Source organism: Alligator sinensis, unplaced genomic scaffold (assembly GCF_000455745.1).
Source record: "Alligator sinensis unplaced genomic scaffold, ASM45574v1 scaffold1_1, whole genome shotgun sequence".
NCBI classification, from domain to species: Eukaryota; Metazoa; Chordata; order Crocodylia; family Alligatoridae; genus Alligator; species Alligator sinensis.
The window spans coordinates 292341-315089 of NW_005842556.1; the positions used below are offsets into that span (position 1 = coordinate 292341).

At 44.7% G+C, this 22749-nt stretch overlaps 2 protein-coding genes across 2 annotated transcripts; both read right to left on the bottom strand.

Moving 5' to 3' along the window:
* Positions 1–165: 165 nt before the first annotated feature.
* LOC102373004 (olfactory receptor-like protein COR8) lies at positions 166–1487 on the bottom strand. Its single transcript, XM_006032221.2, has 2 exons — positions 1472–1487; positions 166–1103 (listed from the first exon to the last, which is right to left on the bottom strand). The coding sequence occupies exons 1-2, from the start codon at positions 1485–1487 to the stop codon at positions 166–168; spliced, it is 954 nt and encodes a 317-aa protein (XP_006032283.2).
* A 16109-nt stretch (positions 1488–17596) lies between these two features.
* On the bottom strand, positions 17597–18535 carry LOC102373257 (olfactory receptor 1052-like). Its single transcript, XM_006032222.1, has one exon. The coding sequence runs from the start codon at positions 18533–18535 to the stop codon at positions 17597–17599; it is 939 nt and encodes a 312-aa protein (XP_006032284.1).
* Positions 18536–22749: the final 4214 nt, after the last annotated feature.

Consider the following 22749-nt stretch of genomic DNA (forward strand, 5'->3'; position numbering starts at 1 on the left):
CCCCCCCCCCAGTACCTCAGGCCCCTGATTCAGATTTTTAAGCTTCAATTAAATCCTGAACATATGTAAGGTATGTAAATCAAGGCAACAAAATGAAGCCCATAGTCCTCCTCTCTTTTTTAAACAAATTATTATACTTTTTTTATTAATCGATTAGAATCAACTTCATAAGCACATTAACTGAAAACATTTTCTCCATTGTATCATCTTCTTAAATGTATCCTTCACTTCCTTGTTTCTCATGCTGTAGATGAGGGGGTTCATCATGGGGACAATCAGAGTATAAAATACGGCTGAGACCTTCTCCTGTTCCAGTGAGTAGCTGGAACTGGGTTGTATGTGACTTAAACTTACAGGCCCATAGAACATGGTGACAGCAGTGAGGTGGGAAGCACAGGTGGAAAAGGCTTTACATTTACCTTCAGTTGAATGGATCCTCAAGATGGAGAAGAGAATGTACATGTAGGAAATGACAACAATCAAGAGAGTGGACATGGCAATAACTCCAGAAAAGGTTACAAGCAGAATTTCATTGATGTGGTCATTAGAGCAGGTGAGTTTCAGTAATGGATTAGTGTCACAAAAATAATGGTTGATGACATTGGGCCCACAGAATGACAGCCTCAGTAGGCCACATGTGTGTGTCAAAGAGTTGATGAGCCCACCAATGTATGATCCCACCACTAGCTGAATACAGACTCTCCTGGACATAACCACAGTATAAAGCAGTGGGTTACAGATAGCTACGTAGCGGTCATATGCCATTGCTGCCAGCAAGAATCCTTCTGTGGTCACAAACACAACAAAAGAGAAATGCTGGAAAATGCATGCAGAGTATGAAATAGTTTTACTCTCCACTAAATTCAGCAGCATCCTTGGAGCAAAGACAGAGGAATAGCACAGATCTACCACAGATAAATTACTGAGAAAGAAATACATGGGAGTGTGAAGTTGAGGATCAATCCAGACCAATGCAATCATTCCAAGATTCCCCACCACAGTGAAAATATAGACCACCAGGAACACCACAAACAGGGGGACCTGCATTTCTGGACGATCAGTTAGGCCCAGGAGGATGAAATGTGTCACCACTGAGTGATTCCCTGCAGCCATTTATATGATATTAAAAGATAGCATACCTGCTGGGATAAAAAATGTGATCAGTACAAAAGGAAAAAAAAAGATCATTGCATGAAATAAATACGAATTACACCATTTGGTTTGGATATATGCCCAGAAACAAGCTATAAACATGTTGGACAAGGTTCTGAATTAGTTTACACTCATTTTTCATGATGAGTGAGGCTGTAAAAGAGGCCTTGGAAACGTAGAAATCTGCTTTCCTTAATGTAATTCATATTGATTATAAAGTTTCCAGTTAGCAATGGTGCTTTGAAAAGGTATATCTATAGTAAAATACTCCTGTAATTTCTGAAGCTCATTAGCTGGCTTCTTTATATTGAATACTCACTAATAGTATATTGCATAGTTCTGATACCATCGATTTCATCCCTGAGATACAAATTCAATCTCCTTTCAGAGCATCCTTTTGGATACACACAATGTCTTCGTTGTGTCCCAGATCTGTTCACTAATTCTCATTGCATCTCTCTATTGTGCTGCTAATCCAAAACTGTTTTAATATTATGAGTAAGGTCTGCAAAACTGGTAACGTTGGTTTAAACGTCATGCTTTAAAAAGAAAAAACACACACAACACAAGTATAATTGTGGATTTGTGAATAATGGGAATTAATGTAATTTCATCTCCTGGCAGATTCTTGGTATTTTGAAATACTGAGTAGAAATTAAAATTGAACTTTTGAAAATCTTGAAAAAGGGAATGGAATGGAGCACCTGAACCACAGGCCCTGGATGCCTGGAAACTTTCAATTCTGAGGAAGTCTTCCAGAAGCAATGAGTTCCCCAGCCACCTACAAGGCAGATGAAGCAACAGGAAATCAGTCAGATTTCACTAACCTCAGCTGAAATCACATCAACTGCTCAAATGGTCAACAAATTCCAAAGAAAATGATAGTTCATTAAAAAAGTTTCAACTAGCCTTGGCTAAATATTTGTTTTCTCATACTTACATCAGCCTTATTTTCAGCCTGGCACATCCAATCATGTGGGCTATGAGAGAGGGAGGGGGACAGATTGTCAAGTGTTAATGTGACTCCAGGAGCCATGGCTTTGTGGGAAATACCAATATTAAAAGATTCAATAACATACTAAGGTAGCCCAGCAGCTCTGACCAGATGCAGATATGAAGGCAGAATGAAAGATGCTTGAAGAACTTGCACAGGAAACAGTCTGAAGCAAGAAGTAAGAGAACAGAACAAGTAAGAAATCCCTTCAAGAGGAGCACGAGGAAAGGGAAGAGAGGAAATAAAGGAGGAAATCAGGCTAAGATATATGAGGCAAAGTGGTATAGCACCTTAAAGGTTAGGCTTTTGCACATCTGGATCCTCCCTGTGGCATTCTCTGCCCCAGTTCATCAAACTTCTTTTTTAGTGTCAAGACCTTTTGCAGTCTATCATCTCTCATACACAAGTGCAGTGTCATCTACCTGCAACACTCATATGATATGTTTTTAATCAGGCACTACACTGTGGATTTTAAGAATATTGTAATGATTATTAATTCTATTAAATTTTTCACTCCAAGATAAGTTGTGGGCCAAACAAGAACATTAAAGTGAAGTCCTCTCCTGCTCTAAATAGTCTGGGTATTTTGCCCTGGAAAAGAAAGGCTAGTTTTATATTTGAAGCTCTTTTTTCATGGTGAACACTAAAAGAGGAGTTCTGTTTCATTGAGTGAATGATTGAAGTAGAGCTGGTGACTAACTCTGAGTTACCTAACGAGCTTTAAGTGGGTGCATAAGTGCCCCTATTATAAGAATAGAGGTATGTCTACATATCTCTAGAGAACAGCCCTATTCCTGTAACAGGGGCACTTATGTGCCCAGAAAGAGTAGTAAAATCACTCTGACACTTCAGTCAGGTAACTCAGAGTTGGCTGTAAGCTCCATTTTGGTTATGCCCTAGGTAAAACATAATTCTTCCCCAAGAATCAGATCTATGAAAAAAACCTGAATACCTAAAGGTGGAATTTAAGAGACCAAGGCCAAGGCTATGATCCTGAAATCTGCCACGCAGCCTGCTGCCTAATCTCAGAGTTGCCTAAATTCCTCAACCACTGCAGCTTGTGTGACTTTGCAGCCCTGGGGATTACCTCCATGTTCTGTTCCTGCACATATGCTGATTAGAAGTTTGGCAGGGCTGAACAGCTTGGAACCAAACTCTTACCTAAGCTCAATCTGTCCCTCTAATACGCCCCCGGAAGGAACTTGACCCAGAAAGAGTTTTCCAAACATGCCTAATGCACACTGACAGGATCAAGTTCCAAACAAAATGGAGCAGTGGCTACCACCTTTTTAAAAAAGATAGCTAGAGGAGGTGGTAATATGTAAATACTCTTATTTAATATCCTAGTCTTTAAATTACTTGCCCTAAAACTGGGAGAAGCATCCAGTTCCTTCCCTTGCATGATCCTACAGTTAGGAGAGTATTGTAACCACCATGCTAAGGACCATTGTGAGCATGTACAGAAGATGTATGGGAAATGTATGTGAGTAGGGTGCTATTCTCTACCATTCTTGTTGAAGTTGTAGTACTCCGCAGAAAAAAAATAGGGCACATCTACATATCACCCTATGGCAACATAATGATGCGCTACGTTGCCATATGTCGCACTACAACAACGTAGCAATCATGTCTGTCTACACGTGATCACCAGCTATGTTGCCATAGCAGTGCGCTCCCCGGCTATAACGCACTACTACGGTAATGTCGCTACAAAATCTAAGCATGCGCTGTGCGCACGGTGTAGTAACCACCAGTACTGAGCTATGCTTTAGTACTTCCAAAAGGAAGTACTAAAGCACACTGCCATAGCATTGTTGCCATACAGCCACATGTAGATGCGTCAACAAATAAACAATTCAAGACTTACTGGGTTAGAGGGAAAGCATTAGAAGGAGTAGGAGCATGGCATAATGTTTATGGTATTTACATGAGAGGGAAGAATTCTGGGTTTAGTTCCAACTCCTAATATTATTATGTATTTTATACAGTGTCTGATTTATGTACAGTACACAAGCAATCCTACATCTTAACATTTAGGAGCCTATCTTCACTACTGACCCTGGACCTCAGGAAATAAGGCTTCTGTAACACAATTCAGTCTGACCTCACACTATAGAATTTTTTCCCAAACCAAGGACTGAGATCTCCTGGATCTGCTCCAGAACCCTAAGTAACTTTGCATAAAGCTAAGGACCTGATTTACCACCCCCACTCCCATAACATGCAGATTTTAGTAATGTTTTGGTCTTTGTTACCCCTTCCTGTCTTCTCCATCTGGATTGCAAAACTGCTAGCACTCACCATTCAATAACATCCAGTGGTAAAAGGTCATCCATTTCAAGCACTTCATGGACCATCACAAGTATAAAGACAGCTGCCACAGAGCAATGGCCAAAAGTGAAACTGAGAGAAGAAACTGAACCTCTGCCAAATACACCATTAACCAACAATGTCTTTGACTATTCCCCACCCTAAAACCATTGTCGAATAATGTGTTGCTACCTTACAACTTTGTACCAATGTGCTAACTGTGCATGGTGTCTTACCTCTCTTTATATCAGAGCATGGTGCTGGAAATACTTAACCCCCTATAACCTGGTATAACATAGTCTGAAGGACCAATTGTATGTCTTAGATTGTGTCAGCATACACCAATTATATACCCATGTAGCTAGTGTGCACCAGGTCCTGTATTTTCTCACAACTCTCACAGCTATGTAGAGAACCATGATTTTTAACATTTGCTATTACATTTTTAAATGTGTTTCCAAGCTTCCTAGCGCAATGGGACTCTAAGCTATAAATGACAACAGAAAGTAGACACAAATAACAGTCATCATAACAGCAACAGGACACATAGTAGAACCACAGCAACACTGTGCAAATTGGATATTAGGACTATTGTTAAAGAAAAGTTCCTTCAATAAGCAGCATTAATAGGAATCTGTAAAGCAGTAAAGAAGGAGATCACATTCTAAATTCACTGATACCTTGGTCTAAGTTAAGCTTTCATTGGCAGCTCTTTTTCCCCAGCACAATCTGTGTAATGAAGAGAAACATGTATGATGAAGTGAACTTGGGTTCACAAAAGCTTGTGCTCTTCTTATTTAGTCAGTCTATAAAGGTACACATCTATCCTACTTCCTGAGAAAATAGCAGTCAGTGTTTCCATACTTAAAATGTGAAATCCTGGCTAGAATCCTGATTCTAAAAAGCCTCAAATTTTGCAGCAGAACTCTGTAACTGAATCCTATTTTGATCCAAAGTATAAGATGCAACCAATTTCTCTGTATAATATTGTATTTTACCTCATATCCAGGAAGATCTTTCAGGATCTTCTACAAAATATATCCATTTCCCCAGTAAAATGTAACCTGAGAGTGAGAACAAATTAACAAATAGCAAGTGTCTGCCTGAGGAGGTCAGCATTTTGATTGACTAGCATCCTATTTCCAAGCATCTGGGAAAATAGGTCATATGCGTGTATGAGAACTCAGGGAAAACAGTTACCCCCACAACATGGAGAGGGAGAAATAGTATATCACACCTGCCTCTAGAAGTGAGTAACTGATCATTCTTCCTCTGTAAGGGATTTTTTTTTTTTTAGAGAGACAGCTACTGTATATATGTATTTTTATTTGGCATTTAAACCCTGAAGCAGGGCACTCTAATGCATTTTATGATTAGGCACAGAGGGGCTTATTATGATGACCTCCTGGGTGTCTTGAATAATTAAAAACAAAGGTCTTGTTTTGTTGCACATGCTAAGTGCTTGGGGGTTTTTTTATTTGACTTTGATTGGTTTTCAAGCAAACTCTGTCTATGTTGCCGTGCCACAGAAAGACAAAGATACTCCATTAATACAGTGGGCACAGTTTAACTTAACATCAAAGGCTCATTCTCTATTCACTCTTTAGGCCTCCCTAAAATCAAAATCCAGGTGAAAGTTGGAAGAAATCCATACATTTGAGGCTTTGTAAAGAACAGGGAGCACAACAGACCCATCTTCACTGTGTCTGGCTTCTTTAAAGAATAATGGTTATACTATTATCATTAGTGTACGAGACAGCTTGCAGCCATGAATTAGATAAATCTGACTGCTCATTGGGCGCACCTATACAAGATGTGTTAATGTGCGTTAGCCTAAGTTAATGCACATTATGGGTATGTGTTTACACATGTTCCCCCTTAATGTGAATTAACTTGAGCTAATCATACCTAAATTTGATACCCGTAAATGCAGGTATCAAATTTAGGCACGATTACTTAATCCACATTAATACACATGTAGACTCAACCTGACACTAAATTAAGTGCTAGGTCTGCCCTGCCCCAAGGAACATCCAGGGGCTGGAGAGCTGGACAGCTGCCCCGGGGTCCTGCCCCCTAAGCCTTTCTCCATGGCCCCCCACCCTGGGCTTGCAGACCCAAAATATTATAAATAGTTCATAGATTCATACATGTAGGGTTGGAGGGGACCTAAGCAGATCATTAAGTCTGACCCCCTGCACTGGGCAGGAATGAATACTGGGCTCTTATGACCCCTACTAAATTAAACTCATATGACCCCAGCTAGGTAGTTATCAAGCCTCCTTTTAAAGACACCTAAGGTAGGAGCCAGCAGCACTTCCCTTGGAAGCTGGTTCCAGATCCTGGCCACCCTGACTGTGAAGTAGTGCCTCCTGATGTCTAGCTTGAACATACTCTCAATCAACTTGTCGCCGTTATTCCTTGTTACTCTGGGAGATGCTCAGGGGAACAGGGTCTCACCCATTCCCCTCTGGTCCCCCCTGGTAACTTTATAGATGGCCACTTGATCCCCTCTCAGCCTTCTCTTGTGAAGGCTGAACAGGTCCAGGTCCCTTAGCCTCTCCTCATAGGGCCTGCCCTGCTGACCCCTGATCATGCGAGTCGCCCTCCTTTGGACCCTCTCAAAGCTGGCCTCATCCCTCCTGAAGTGTGGCACCCAGAACTGGACACAGTGCGCTAGCTGTGACCTGACCAGTGTCGCGTAGAGAGGGAGGATCACCTCCTTGGACCTGCTCATGCTGCATCTGTGGATACATGACAAGGTGCAGTTAGCCTTGCTGACCATGTCCTCACACTGGTGGCCCATGTTCATTTTAGAATCGATAATGACTCCAAGATCTCTTTCTGCCACTGTGCTTTCAAGAAGGGAGTTCCCCAACCTACAGGTATGCTTCTGGTTCTTCCTGCCCAAGTGCAGGACTCTGCACTTGTCAGTATTGAATCCCATCCTTTTCACATTCACCCACCCCTGTAACCTGTCCAGGTCCAGTTGTATCCTGTCCCTCCCTTCTAGTGTGCCCACCTTGCCCCAAATCTTGGTGTCGTCAGCGAATTTGAGCAGAGTGCTTTTCACCCCCTCATCCAAGTCACCGATAAAGAAATTGAACAGTACGGGCCCAAGGATGAGCCCTGGGGGACTCCATTGCCCACCTCCCTGCAGGTCGAATATGTCCCATCCACCACCACTGTCTGGGTGCGGTCCCCTAGCCAATTTGCAACCCATCTGACTGTGTAGGCATCGATGCCACAGTCACCTAGCTTTTTATGCAGTGGGAGACAGTGTTAAAGGCCTTCCTGAAGTCCAGAAAGACACCATCCACTGTGACACCAGCATCCAATCATTTTATGACCTGACTGTAGAAGGCTATCAGGTTGGTCTGACAGGACCTGCCCTTAATGAACCCATGCTGGTTGCCCTTGAGCATCCTTCCCACTTCTGGTCCCTCCCAGATCTACTGCTAGATAATTTTTTTCAAAGAGCTTCCCCAGGACTGAAGTAAGACTAACAGGCCTATAGTTGCCTGGGTCCTCCCTCCTTCTTTTTTTGAAAATGGGGACCACGTTGGCCTTCTTCCAGTCTTCTGGCACCTGGCCAGAGCACCATGAGTGCTCATAAAACCATGCCAGGAGCCCTGTGATGACCCCTGCCAATTCCCTCAGCACCCTAGGGTGGAGAGCGTCTGGACCTGCTGATTTGAACACATCCAGCCCCTCCAGAAGTTCCCTAACTCAGTCCTCCCTTATCCTAGGCCTGGGAGAGTCACTTCTGAGTCCATCCTGAATCCTGGTGGGAGAGAATTCCCAGTCCCTGCTCAGAAAAATGGAGGCAAAGAATTTGTTTTAAAAATCTGCTTTTTCATCTGGTGCAACCACCAGATTGCCAAGTGTATCCTGCAGGGGCCCCATGTTGCCTGGTGCCTTCTTTTTATTCCCTATGTATTTAAAAAAAGGATGTTTTGTTGTCCTTGATCCTTGTTGCTAGCCCTAGATCCGTCTCTGCCTTAGCCTTCCTAACAGCCTCCCTACAGACTCTTGCTATGGAGGTATAATCCTCTTTGGTGATAGCCCCTCCCTTCCACTGGATGTACACCTCCTTTTTGGCTTTGAGATGTTCCTGAATGCCTTTGGTGAGCCAAGGGGGCTTTTGAGCGCTCTTGCCCCCTTTGACTCACATTGAGACTGTCACCCCTTGGGCTTGGAGGATCATCTGCTTAAGGAACAACCACTCATCTTAGACACCTAGTTCCCCTACTCTCCAGGACCCCAGTGCCTCTCCTACCAATCTCCTCAACTCGTTGTAGTCGGCCCTCCTGAAGTCAAGGGCTGCTGCCTTGCTGCAGGCCCTTGACACCCTGCGTTGGATGGTGAATTCCAGTAGGCAATGATCACTATTGCCCAAGTGGTCAAGGACCTGGAGTCCCCTCACCAGGTCATTGCCTCTGGCCAGGACCAGGTGTAGCAGGGCATTTCCCCTGGTGGGACTGTGCACCTCCTGGGTTAGGTGGAGGTCTTGTATCCCAGCGAGGAACCTATGTGAGCAGTCAGACCTGGCTGACTGCTCCTCCCAGCAAATGTCCAAGTAGTTTAGATCACCTGTGACAACCACATCCCTTGACTTAACTGTCTCCGTGAGCTGACCTGAAAATTCCCAGTCCAGCTCTTCCCCCTGGTTGGGTGGTCTGTAGTAGACCTTCACCATTGAGTCCCTTTCCCCCCGAACCCCTTGTATTCTGACCCAGAGCACTTCAGTCTGCCCCTCGTCTGTCCCCATCCTATTAGTTGAGGATGTATATTGCTCTTTGATGTAGAGTGCCACACCCCTGCCTTTCCTCCATGTTCTGTCCTGTCTGTATAGTCTGTAGCCCCTAATATTTACTGCCCAATCATGGGTTGAATCCCACCAGGTTTCAGTGAGCCCTACTATGTCTGGGTTTGTACTAGCTATCCGGAGGCTGAGTTCCTCCTACTTATTCCCCATACTTTGAGCATTAGTGTAAAGGCATTTAAGGCCTCCTGTCTGCTGTCTGCATGTCTCCACGCATGCTCCCCCCTCCTAGGAATTCTAGGACTATCTGGAACCTTGTCACTTACCTGGGTACTTCTTGTTGTCATCATCTGTCTTGGCTGGGAGGTGTCCCCATGTCCTCCTGTGGCCCCATCCCCCAGTGAAGCTAGTTTAAAGCATGCTGTATAAGATCAGCCAACCTGGAAGAGAAGACACACTTTCCTTTAGGGGAGAGGTGAAGTCCATCCCACCCGAGCATGCCCACCTCCTGAATGAAAATGCAGGTCATTGTCCAGGAACCTGAGGCCTGCCTGGTGTTTGTTTGTTTGTTTGTTTGTTTTAAACTGTTGGTGAGTAGGTAGGGTGTTGGAGGGGCTCTGTTGGCTGAGGGGGGAGGGAGAGGGGGTTCTGTTTGTTGTGGGAAGAGGGGAGAGGGATGAGAGTGGATGCTGTAAGGGTAATCTAGTTTTTTGTTTCACCCATGTGTGTCCTGAGAGTGGTACTGGGGGTAAGCAGGAGGTAGGAGAGTTCTTGGTAGTGGGGAATGTGGGCAGAACTGGGGAGCGCAGAAGGAGGGGGTCAGGTAGAACCTCTCTCAACTGGTGCCCTGGCCCCTGTTGGCAGGTGAGCAGCTATCCTGGGGCCTGGGTGGAGGGGGCCTGCTGGGACCAACAGGGCCAGCACCACGGCTAGCATCAGTGCAGGGCAATGGTCATCACTGACAGAGGCTGGGCTGGAGCTGTGGGGCATGGATCATTGCTGGCAGGGGCAAGGGCAGTGCAGGGGTTGGAGCAGCCCTAGTGTGGGGAGAAAGGGTGGGCTAGGAGGAAGTTGCTGTGTGCTACCCCTGAGCTGGGCTTATGGCTCTTGGGCAGGGAAGGGGTTGGCCAGGGGTCAGAGTTTCCCAGATGGCTGCCAGGTGCTGGCAGCTGGTTCTGGCTTCAACATGGTTGCCAAGTGCTGGCAGCCATGTGGCTGGAGGCTAGAGCTCTCTCCAATGGCAACAGGGGCACATAGCAGGGCTGCAGGGACTTTGACCTAACTTTAACACCAAGTCCCTGCACATATAAACACCTGCAAATATTTGCTTAATGTGCATTAGTTTAATGTGCATTAATTTTAGTCATACTTAAATGCACATGCAGCTATGCCAGTTGATTAATCAGTTTAAAGACTACTCTGTGATCACCCTGGTTGCCCTGGATGGTCTTGACCAGATAATTTTGTCTAAGGATCTCTGCACCTAGTCAATAGCACCTGTTTGAGCTGTAGTATATCTTTTAGAAAGATATTCAGTCTTGACTTAAACAAGGCAGGTCATGGAAAATCTAACTATATCCCAAGGCAAGTATCACCAATAGTTAGTAAAAACATAACTTTGCTTTATTTCTAGCCCGATTTTATTTTGCTTCATCTTCAAACCATTGGACCTAGTTCAGTATTTTTGTTGCTCAAGCAAACAACTATATACCAATGTAATAGCTGCAAAGGCTTACTTGGCTGCAAGCTGAGTGGTTGAGCTGTGCTTAAGAACTTTGCAAGAAAGGTGGCAAAAAGTTTGAAGAGGGTGGAACAGTTTTTCCAAACAGAAGGTATGCTGTGCACAATGCATGCTTTTTACTGGAGGATTTGAACTGTAACCAGAGCCCCCATTACAAACCCCAAGCTCTGATAGGCTACTATGGAGCCATAAAAGCTGAGGGAAGGAAAAGCAGCTGGAGAGAGAAGCTGTAGTAGAGCTACACCAGCCTGGAGACAGGGGCAGACATTCAGCCCCTTCTCCCCAGCCCCAGGCAGAGGAAATGGAGCTGAAGCTTGCTGGGGAGCAGACTTTAGGACAGAGGAAAGCCTGAGTCATCCCAGGAGAAGCTGGTTCCCCACCTCAGTCATAGCTATGCAATCAGGGACACAGGTACCCAGAGAAAGAGTGAGGAGGGAGTGGTAAGCTATCTGGGAGCTGGGAGAAGCTGCCTGAACAGTGGTCAGGGACCTCCAGAGGGAAGTCCTCTGTTTGAGTTGGAAAGGCTTGTACTTCAGGGACAGAGACCTGCAGAGGGAATCCCCTGTCTGCATGTGGAGGTGCTGGGGAGAGAGACACCCCATAGAGGGAGCGGGTTGGAGAGTCCCAAGTCTGCATGGGTGTGGGAGGGGACACTGAACCCCTACTGTTTGCAGGAGATGCATTTTTCAGAAGGATACTAAAAATAAAAAATTAAAAAAAAAATTAAAAAAAGAAGCCTACTACCTGCAGTGGCTGCTCAGAGACTTGTTTTTGCTGAGTTACCAAGAAAGAGCAAAGAGTCCACCTTCCCCAGCTGGTGTGATGGAATTATTCATCTATTGTTGTAGTTGTAAATTCTATTGAAATTGTTGGATCTATCTATCTATCTATCTACCTATCTATCTTCTCTTGAGTAATCATTTCTTTTCTGTATATAGTTGTGTATAATAAAGAAACCCATTTGTTTATTGGACTTTAAGTACATTCTTGGGCAGTAAGGTTGAGGCACACACCTCTCCAAGGGACACCTCAGTCAGCAGAACTGCTGAAGGGGGTTCCCAGGGCTACTGGCACCCTCAGGATCCAGAAGCTACCATATCGCCCAATCTAGCATGTCGCCAAGGGTTACACCAAATTTCTCTTTCCTCTGTAGACGCTTGTAGTTTCAAAGCAAGTCACCACATTAATTCATTCAACCCTTTAAACTGCATAAAAGAAAAGTAGAGTGACACTAAAATCCAGAAAACTTAAAGTATAGAAAAATACAATTAGATAATCGGGGCAGCCTCAACTTTGCCAAGAGACAAATTCAGATTAGTTCCTAGACACATAAATAAGACTTTAGTGGAATTTAGGAACCCCAAAGGGATTGAAATTGGTGCTACTACACAACCTAGTAGATGTTTTACTTTTGGATTGCAAACTTCCCTAGGCATCTATACTAGAGATTAGAAGAAATTCAAGTAATGGGTCTCACCACACCACCTAACTTATGCCCAAGCACCACTGCAATTCATTTTTTTACTGAGAAACACCATAGCCTAGATTTTTTTCTCATCTAAGCCTCTTTTGACTTAAGTTGCTATTCAGCAAGCCTAGATCTCCATTCTGTAAAGGGACAGATTTATAGACAGCCCAATGTGGTTCTGTCACGGTGTAGCTTGCTCAGATTTGCTAAAATAGACAGTGACCTGATGGGATTTAGTTCACTTAAGATGCATCCACATGAGGTGCTTTACTGTAGAGCAGTTTCCTGTGCAGTAATCATGGGAATCTACACATGAACATCCTTACCGTGCAGTAAATTGCTCTAATTGTGAGTAAATTTGCTACATGAAATGTAAGTAGCAAATTTACTTGAGATTAGTTACTGCACAGTAGTGCTCACATAGATGCCTGACCAGAAGCAAATGTACTCTCAGTCAGCTGGCCAGCAGGTGGTAGGAGATTGCTCCCTGCTCCTGGGAGCTACCTGCTGCTGGGGTGGGCCCACCACTGGAGCCCAGGTAGGAACTATATTCCCCTGCACCAGCACCAGGGAGCTCCCAGCCTTCTCCCTTCCGCTCTGAGATCATGATGAGGGAGTGGGGCCTGGGAGATCCTTTTCTCTCAGCTCCTGCTTTGCCATTGCGATAGGGGAGTGGGGGCCTAAGATATCCCAGTTCCAGTCCCACAACTTCGGAGCTGGTGCTGGGAGATAAGGATTTTCCAGTGCTGGCCCTATGACCATGGAGCTGGCACTGGGAAATAAGGATCTCCCAGCTCCTGCTCCCCAATTTTGAGAGGGTTTGAACCCTTGTCTTCTACTTCTTAAGCCTCAAGCCATGGTCCAGGCAGTATTGGTATATCTTCAAACTACTATTGAAGGTGAGCCATTGCTTGGCAAAGAAGGATAGCTAGAAGGAGAACAGGTGAAAAAAAAAGAGTAAGGAGGACTTATCTGGGAAGATAGAGTACTCAATTCCAGTCTCTTTTTTCTAGGAGTGTTTGTGGAATTTGCCTTTAAACACTCATTGGATAAAATGCATAACTAGAAAGAGACAACAGGGACTGCTAATACTAGTACTGATAGTTTTCCTTCATTTTATTGCATACTTAATGGTATATTTTTGGGTTCCTAGTGGCCCAGCTCTAACACTAGGGAGAACTTGCACTTAATCTATTCTACAGCCTGGTGCTGAGGACGCTCTTCCGAGAGGTGGGAGATGTGGATTAGTGAGGTCTTTCAATTCGGGCCAAACATTTTGGCAATGTGGGCCAACCATTTTGGCAAATGTAGCACAAATTAGCTCTACAAACTCCCTGAGTGCCTTTTCTATCCCCTTCTGCTCTTCTGATCTACAGCTCTGCTTTCTGCCCGTTTTATCTGCTGCTATGCTGCCTGCCTCCCACCCCCTCCCCCCACCCCCCAGTCTTGGCACACACAGAGGCTGCCCATGCCACTAGTGTTAGGTGACCCTACTTCACAGTAGCCTAATAATAATGAGCAGTAGTGTATTAACACTGTCCATGCTAAGATGCATTATTGAGCAGTATTTGTTGGCTACTGTGCAGTCAGCATCTCATGTAGACACACACAGAGAGGGTTAGGAGTTCACAGCTATCCCTGTGTTTAGCATTTCCTCTTGGTTATTAGGGCTGTGTGAAATAGCACCATTCCATTTTGACTTGAGTTTCAATGGAAGTGTTTAATCTCAAATTTCATTTTAAGTCAAAATAGCTGTTCCATTCCATTCCCTCGAAACAGAAAGGCTGTTTCGATGCTGCTTCAAGTTTCACTGGAGATGGGGAGTCAGACCACCTGGTCTCATTTCAAAGAGTACTTCTTGAAATGAGATAATATTTAGATGTGACTCACTTCTTGTTTTGTCTGCATGGGGATAGAGACCCTATAGAGGTTGCAGGATTGTAGTGCTCTGCTCTACTCTACCTCCTACGCAGGGAGAGAGGTAGAGCAGGGTGGACAGTTTAATAGGCAGACTGACAGCCTGCCAGGCCATCCAGCCATAGATGAACCCCTGCACCCTGACCAATTCTGCACCCTTTTCCTGCCCAGTCTTCCAAACTTATGTGTGCCAGAAGTAGAGGTACAGGCAGCAAACAGAGTGTTAGAACTCTAGGCATTCAAGACTTTGCCAGTTCCTTGGTCACTCACATGTTCCCATCCACTCCCAACACTTAAGGTGCTGCCAGGCTCCCACCATCATAGTGAGACCCTCTCCCACCATGGCCCCTGCCCACTCTCCCCTGCTTCTCCCCATGAGACTCCTCGACTCCCCCTTATACAGTTCTGATCCATAAAGAAAGGGAGAAGAGAGATTTGGGGGCTAGAAAGTAGGATGGCAGGGTGGTCCCATTGCTGATTCCCTGCCAGACCCCTATACCTCCTGTTACCTGCTGGATCCAGGATTTGAAATCCTCATGCCCCAAATCTAAACTTCTCTGTTCCACTGAGGGAGGTCGGGGTCACTGATATTCCAGTTCTGGTAGTGTTGCAGCCAAGGAGAACAGAAGTAGATAAGCAAGAAAGGGTCCACTGACATTGTGACTGAGGGGAGGGCAGGGGAGTGAGCAGCTCCTTGTCCCACTCTGGGAGCCCAGCGCCTCCCAACCCCAGGCACTGTCAGTTTATCAGCTGCACAGGAGAGTGGCTGGCCTACAAGAGGAGAAGGAAGGACAACAGGGTCTGGAACCATGGCAGGAGCTAGGCCTGTCCTGGCCAGTATGGGGGGAGACAGGCTGCCTGCGGCCAACACCCAAAAGCCCACCAGTCCCTGGGGGGCAAACGGGGATGGGAGGCTCAGCTCTCGGCCACCTGGGTGTTGCCCTCCCCAGAAGACTTACCATAGTCCCTGGACACCTATGCATGCCCAGCCCTCGATCTGAGGCAAGGCACCACATGGGCCCTAGTACAGAGCATCTTATCTCAGAAATTTTGGAAGCTATCACAAATAGCTTCTTTTTCATGGCTCTGCAAGCCCTGCAGCTGCACAGAGAGGCCGCAGTTGGCAGCTGGAATAAGGGCTCAGGGTTGCTGCAGCCCACAGTTGGGGTCCTTCAGATGAGCTGACTCCGCCAAACAAGAACCCAACACAGGACTTCTCCTCCTGGTCCAGCTGGTGATGGTGTCAGGGGACTGTCTGGCAGATGCGTTGGTCTGGTGGATGGAGAACATTGCCCGTGAGGACGCCTGGGAATGGGTGGACTGGGAATTCTGGGTGCAGCTCCTGGCCCTGGAGCATGAGCAGGCAGAGGCCCTGAAGGAGCAGAGCACAGTCATGGGCAGGGCAGTGCAGGCCATGGAGGATGACCACCGGATGAGGGCTGGACAACATCCTGGTCCTGGTGGTCACATTCATGCTGTCCACTGCCCAGCTTCTCACCCTAGGTTTGCCTGGTCCTGACAGCTGCCCACTGCCCAGCAGCAGGCTCCCCTATGGGCCTGGCTGGAGGTCCAACACTACCTCTACCATCCAGGATCCCCAGCCCCAACCCCCAGTTCCTTGCGACCTCGCACCCCAACCTGGGCACACTGAGACATTTAGTGCACAATTGATTATTACCTGTGCAGTAAATGTCTCAGTAAACACCTCAGTAAACACAAAACTAATAACTTTGCAGCAGAGTAGTCATTGTTAATATGAGTACTACCCTACTGTGGAGTATTTTCATGCACAGCAGTGTACTTGTAGATGCTGTTCTGGCTGGCTGGGGCACAAGGGTGCTTCAGTGTGGGGCTAGCTGGCAGGCAGCCCCCATGCTGAAGCATCCTTGTGCCCCAGCCAGCTGCTCCACAGGATGTGGAGCCCAGTCAGATCAGCCCTGAACTGGCAGGCTGACCCCTCAGGGTCCCCTGCCAGTCCGGGCTTCTCCAACATGAATCCATGTACTTCACATGAATAAACTCTAGGGCAATATACTTCAGAGTTTTTTGCTCCTGGGCACAGGTTCAGATGGTGTGCCCAGAAGCAAAAATCTCCACAGCAATAACCCCCAGTGTTCAAATGTTTTACCTTCTCCTATTCTTTCCAAGTTAAGGTGTCAAATCATAAGATCCCATTGGATAGTTCATTAATCCTGATCTGCCTGTTGAGTTCTACATGATATGCAACTGCCCTGAAATGGGTAGATATTGTTTACCCCTTGGAGATTTCCAGATGGAGGTACCAGGTGCTACCTGGAAAACAAATCCTAGAATCATTTACACAGAGGCTTCAGATCAGATTAATGAACAGTTTTATGTAATTTTATGGTTTATTAATAGCAGGAATAATGGGAGAAAATATGAAGGGTCAGATTAATCCTGCTACAACTCCAAAGACTTTCAGAGCTATTGCTGGGTTATATTGCTGTAGAGGTATAACATATATTTCCAACATAAAATTTTGGTTGAAGAATGGAAGTCTTTCTAAACCAGGATTTTCCACGGGAATGTATTGATTTCAATGACCACTAGGTAGGAAAACTGTTTGGTTCTCTACCAGCTCACCTCCCTGATCCATCAGTCACCTACCTAGTGGGGCAATGGCAAGCCAAGGAAGGCTTTAAGGCTTCTATGATGCTTTGCATCTCTTCAGGCAGACTATTACAGACCTGGAGCCCTGAATCCTCCCTGGCTCACAGGTATCAAATTTCAATTTAGGTTCTGCCACAAAGCTGGGGAGCCCAGTATCCTGAAGGCCTTGGCATCCAGGGCTATTTGTTTGTTTGTTTTTTTAAATTTAATTTCCATTCTACATAAAATTTTGTATTTTCATTTTTTCCCCTAAAAGCCAAAAAATCCCAATATCATCCAGTTCTACACTGGTGTGAAGAAGAAGGAATTGCTCTTGTTGATTCTAACATTCATACACTTGAATTTAAAACAGTTCCATAAAGTTAGAAATGTGCTTACAGGCTATGCTGAATGAGGATTGCCAGCTAAGTCAGAGCTTTATAGGTATAAACAACTTCTATGAACTTACAGATGCAATGTCCATACTGCATGCTTTTACAAACATACCAAAGGAGTACGCCCAGACTTATCCTTGAACACTTTTTTGTCACTGTCAGTGGTCTGACATTCCATAGCAACAGGCACTCCTGTTTCATATCTCTCCCCGTGAGTTCCCCTGTAGGATGTTATGTTAGGCATTCATAGAGTAAACACTTTTCTCTCCATCACTTTTCTGACAGCACATTTCACATCCCTGTTCCTGAGGCTGTAGATCAGAGGGTTTAGCATTGGGATCACTAACGTGTAGAAAATAGAGGCTATTTTATCTGTATCCAATGAATAGTTGGAACTGGGTCTGAAATACATGAAGAGAATTGTCCCATGGAATATGCTGACAGCCATCAAGTGGGAGGCACAGGTGGAAAAGGCTTTTTGTCTTCCCTGTACTGAACGAATTCTCAGCATGGCCACAATGATGAGAACATAGGACATGATTATAATCAGAAGTGTGCTTGTTTCAAACAAACTGCCAAAGATGAAAAGTAGCATCTTATTAATGAAGATGTCACTGCAGGACAGTTTTAGGAGAGGGGTGAGATCACAGTAGAAGTGGTTGATTACATTAGAGCCACAAAAGGACAAACTTAACAAACCACCTGTTTGTACCAAAGAGTTCACCAAACCCCAGAGATAAGACCCAGCCACCAGCATCACACAGACCTTCTTAGTCATAATGACCGTGTAGAACAGTGGATTACAGATGGCCACATAGCGGTCATATGCCATCACAGCCAAAAGGAACATCTCAGTGGTGACAAACACCACAAAAAAGCTGTATTGTGTAAAACAACCAGTGGAAGTGATGGCCTTTCTCTCCATTAAGAAATTGACCAGCATATTTGGAGCAATGGTAGATGAATAACAGGCATCTACAAAAGACAAATGGCTGAGAAAAAAATACATGGGTGTGTGGAGCTGTAGGTCGATCCTGATTAACATGATTATTCCCAAGTTCCCCAGCAAAGTCATAACATAAATGAGGAAAAATGTGACAAAGAGAGGGAGCTGCAGCTCTGGACGGTCTGTTAATCCAGCTAAAATGATTTTTTTCACTGTGGTGTGATTGTCTTCACCCATGAATTTGGCTTTCATGTTATCTGCAGAGAGAATAATTCACCATAATGATTTTAAGAATGTATATCTATCTATAACATACCCCAGACCAACTTTGGCCTCCCCTCTCTTTCATGTTCTTCTGCTTGCTATTCGTGGTTCTGAGGATTTCAGAGGTAGAATAAAGGGTAGTTGTTTTCTATTATCTTTGTTTTTAAAGGAGAACATAAAATAGCATTTCATAGTACTCTATCAGGGTACATGAAGCTCAATAGCTATACATTCTTTCTGAATTAATGTCTCTAACCATAGTTTTTAATTCCTAATATATGTACAACACAGTTGACAGCTGAATAGAGAAAATGATTTCACATTATCAGGAGCTTAGAAATAAATTATAACAGAAATAGTTTCCAAGATGGACACACACTCAAATATATTGAATTAATACAGGGTAACTTTTCATTAGTGGGAAATAAAGGAAAATAAAGCACATTAATTCAGGAAATTCTTTTTAAAAAACACTCCTCAGAAGAGACGTGCCAAAGCCTTGCTTGTCTGCCAAATTCTGGATTGATGAATTGTGATAGAAAGAAGGTCTTTTTTTTTTTCTAAAAGATTCAGTTGCTATGCATTATGAGAAAGGAGATTAGAGTGTTGTCCTTTATGTAAATTTTGTGTATGGTCTACTTCCTATTTTATGTATTTTGTATACTGGCTCTTCCCTGAAAGTTAACTACTTCTCTCCTTGTCTAATATATTGATGGTATAAAAGAGAGTTAATTTAAAAACAAAACACTGAAACTTATATGTATATATCCAAGGATATATTTAAATAATTTACCACATTATCTTGTTTTGAAAGAAGCCATGTAATACTTACCGGCAGGACAAAGAATTAAATTTGTTTGAGTGGCTCCACAGGATTTATATTTGTAGAATGAAGTAGTAGTGCTAAAACACATTTATATATTTCTTAGAAAGCCATAGAAAGTTCCCCACAGTTTTTATGAACTCCCTCATCACAGACTTACACAAATTATGCAGTTAAAATGTGTATCCCAGGTGTGCATTTTAGAAGCAGTAAACAACTGCCCTCAGATGTATTGTTCCATGAAAGAAAACAATAATATTTACTCCTACATCTATATTTTTCCCCTGGTTTATTTTCATATAATATTTCTTCCGGTTTTATAAGGAGGCAGGAATTCCTGGTATCTGGGCTGTGTCCAGCCTTGCTTACATCAATACTACAAAGATAGATTTCTAAGTTATTCTATATTTACATCTGATTATACCAGTTAAAAGGAGACCTGAATCAGATCCTGGTTCCAATTTCAATGATTAGGTTTGACCAAATTTCCTAATGGGACACATGCAAATCTTTCAAAATCTAAAGAATTTTATATTTAAGTTGGGATTTTGACTAACCAGAAAACAGTTGATTTGAAAGGACAGTGGGAGACAAAGAATTTAGAATACTATTGAAACTGAAAATGAGGATACCTTAAAAATGTATGAATAGCAACAAGCTCATCCCTAGTGCAACTTTTCCAACTATCAGTGGTATTAATGCAGAGATGAATGTGGCTCCCGCTTCGGGGTAGCATGTCTTTTAATCACTCAGGTGCAAAAAAAAAATGTTAGTTCAAGGAGAATTATCAGTGTAGTAACAGAACATATGTGATTATGTGGTGGCATATACCCACTCCTACATTAGAATTAAAGAAAATTAGGGTTGGAAGGGACCTCAGAAAGTCATCTAGTCCAAACCCCTGCCCAAAGCAGGACCATCCCCAAAAAGATCACCCCGGCCAAGGCTTTCTCTAGTCAAGTCTTAATAACCTCTAAGGATGGATATTCCACAACTTCTCTGGGTAACCTGTTCCAGTGTTTTACTACTCTCCTAGTGAGAAGTTTTTTTTTCCTAATATCTAACCTAAACCTCCCTTGCTGCAACTTGAGACCACTGTTCCTTGTTCTGTCATCTGCCACCACTGAGAACAGTCTAGCTGTATCCTTTTTGGAACCTCCCTTCAGGTAGCTGAAGGCTGCTATTAAATCCTCCCTCAACCTTCTGTTCTGTAGACTAAGCAAGCCCAGTTCACCTCAGCCTGTTCTCAGAAGTCATGTACCCCAATCCCCCTAACCATTTTTTTTGCCCTCCACTAGACTCTCTCCAATTTGTCCTCATCCTTTCTGTAGTGGGAGGCCCAAAACTGGACACAGGACTCCAGGTGTGGCCCCTCCAATGACAAACACAGGGAAAGAATCACTTCCGTCGATCTGCTGGCAACGCTCCTATTAATGCAACCCAGTAAGCCAATAGCCTTCTTGACAACAAGGGCACACTGCTGGTTCATATTCAGCTTATTGTCTGTTTTAACACCCAGGTCCTTTTTTGCAGAGCTGCTGCTTATGCAGTCAGTCCCCAGCCTGTACAAGTGCATGGGATTGTTCCGTCCTAAGTGCAGGACTTTGCACTTATTCTTATTGAACCTAATGAGATTTCTTCTGGTGGAATCCTTCAATTTGTTTAGGTGTCTCTGAATCCTAGTCCTACCTTCCAGTCTATCTACTACTCCTTCCCCTCCATTACATGTTAGGATCACTTCAGGGCATAGTTCTATGCATAGGGTCCACTTGGTTTGTGTGTGTTCCTTAGGTTCACAATACAAAAGCTCCTCTCCCCTCATCAAGGCCATGCTAATAATCATAATCCTAATAACAGCCACCGCAGGAGAAGCAGCCTAGGGGCCTTGGGGTTAGCATGTTGCAGACACTCTAGTATGTGTAGCCAATGATCCACAAGAGAATGATGTGGGAAGGGAATCACATAACCTCAGATGATCTGTATGTCCCCTGCCTGAAAGGTCTGATATACACTTCCTCCTGGGGACAGCCTTTAGCACAAGTCCAGATCAAGTCTCAAATGCATGCAGTTAAAGATGTTAAGAGATACCTCTGTTACTCTGACTCTGGACCGCTCCCCACAGGGAGCAATGGGAAGTAACTAATTTCACTCCCTAGTTGGTTTCCTTTGCCCTGTACAGGTTGTGATTCAGGCTATCCCAGAAAGCACGACTCACCCACTTCTTCCTCTTGAAAATTAGTGAAGCATGCGAGGAGCCTTGTCGCTGTTACTTCCACATAAGAAGGGAGACTACTTCCTCCTGCAGTGGAAGTCACTTTAGCCCTACAGCACTCAAAGGTATTCAGGTGGCTAACTATCACCAGTTTTCAATGGTAGTCTCAAACCCAAAATAGCTTTGAAAGTCTGAACCAGGAAGAAGCCAGCAGACATGGCCGTGTGTGCATGTCGATGCTGCCGCCATGCTGTGCCCTTGAGTACTGCTATGAAGCATATCCTACCAATTTGTTCTCACTCAGTGCAGTCCAACTACCAGAAAATAGGCAATGGCCACCTTAGGCAAAGGTCTTAACTACATATCAGTAAGAAACACTTGAGGTGGAGAGGCCAAGAGCAGCATGGCTCTCAGGAATCTACAGTGTCTTATATTTAGCGGTTGGAGTACTTAGGAAGAGACCAGGGGCTGGGGGATAATTCATGGAGGCTCACACAGGCACAGTAGAGGTGGAATGCTGGCATTCCCTCCGATACCCAAGTAGTGCTGCATTTTCTCAACTATAAGATGAGCCATACCCTCATCCCCAATCAGCATGGGGAAAAAATGTTCCTCATCTTTTGGTTTATATTTGTATATGATGCAGGGCAGGGATTAGGTGGCTGCTGTGGCTCTGACTCTGGCCTTGACCCCAGGTTGAAGCCAGTCAGAGCCAAAGCAGCCTCCTGTCTCTCCACCCCCTTTCCCCTCTGGAGCTTCTGCCCTGCTCCACCCCACTTACCCCCTTCCCTCCCCTTTATTGTCAGGTCCAGCTTGGCTCTGGCTTAGGCTCTGTTCTCTCCCAGGCACGCAGCACATAGAAACTCCTTCCTCTGCCTGGCCAAGCAGCAGCCCCAGCACTGCTGCATGATCAGGCAAAGGCTGAGCTTCCATTTGCTGTGCTCTGGGATGGATCAGCCAGAGCAGCATATGACAGTAAGAGTGGGTGGGAAGGAGAAGAAGCATACTCTGGGGGACTTTATGCGGGAAGGAACAGAAAATGGGAACTCTGGGAAGAAGTTATGCAGGTGACAAGGGGAGCAAGAAGGCTGCAATGAGAAGAAGTGGGTGGAGCAGTTGGCCACCTGACCTCCCCCCCCCCCCCCCCCAACC

Bases quoted from the DNA above. Each gene is read 5' to 3' on its own strand.
- LOC102373257 (XM_006032222.1), bottom strand. From the start codon at position 18,535: ATGGGTGAAGACAATCACACCACAGTGAAAAAAATCATTTTAGCTGGA.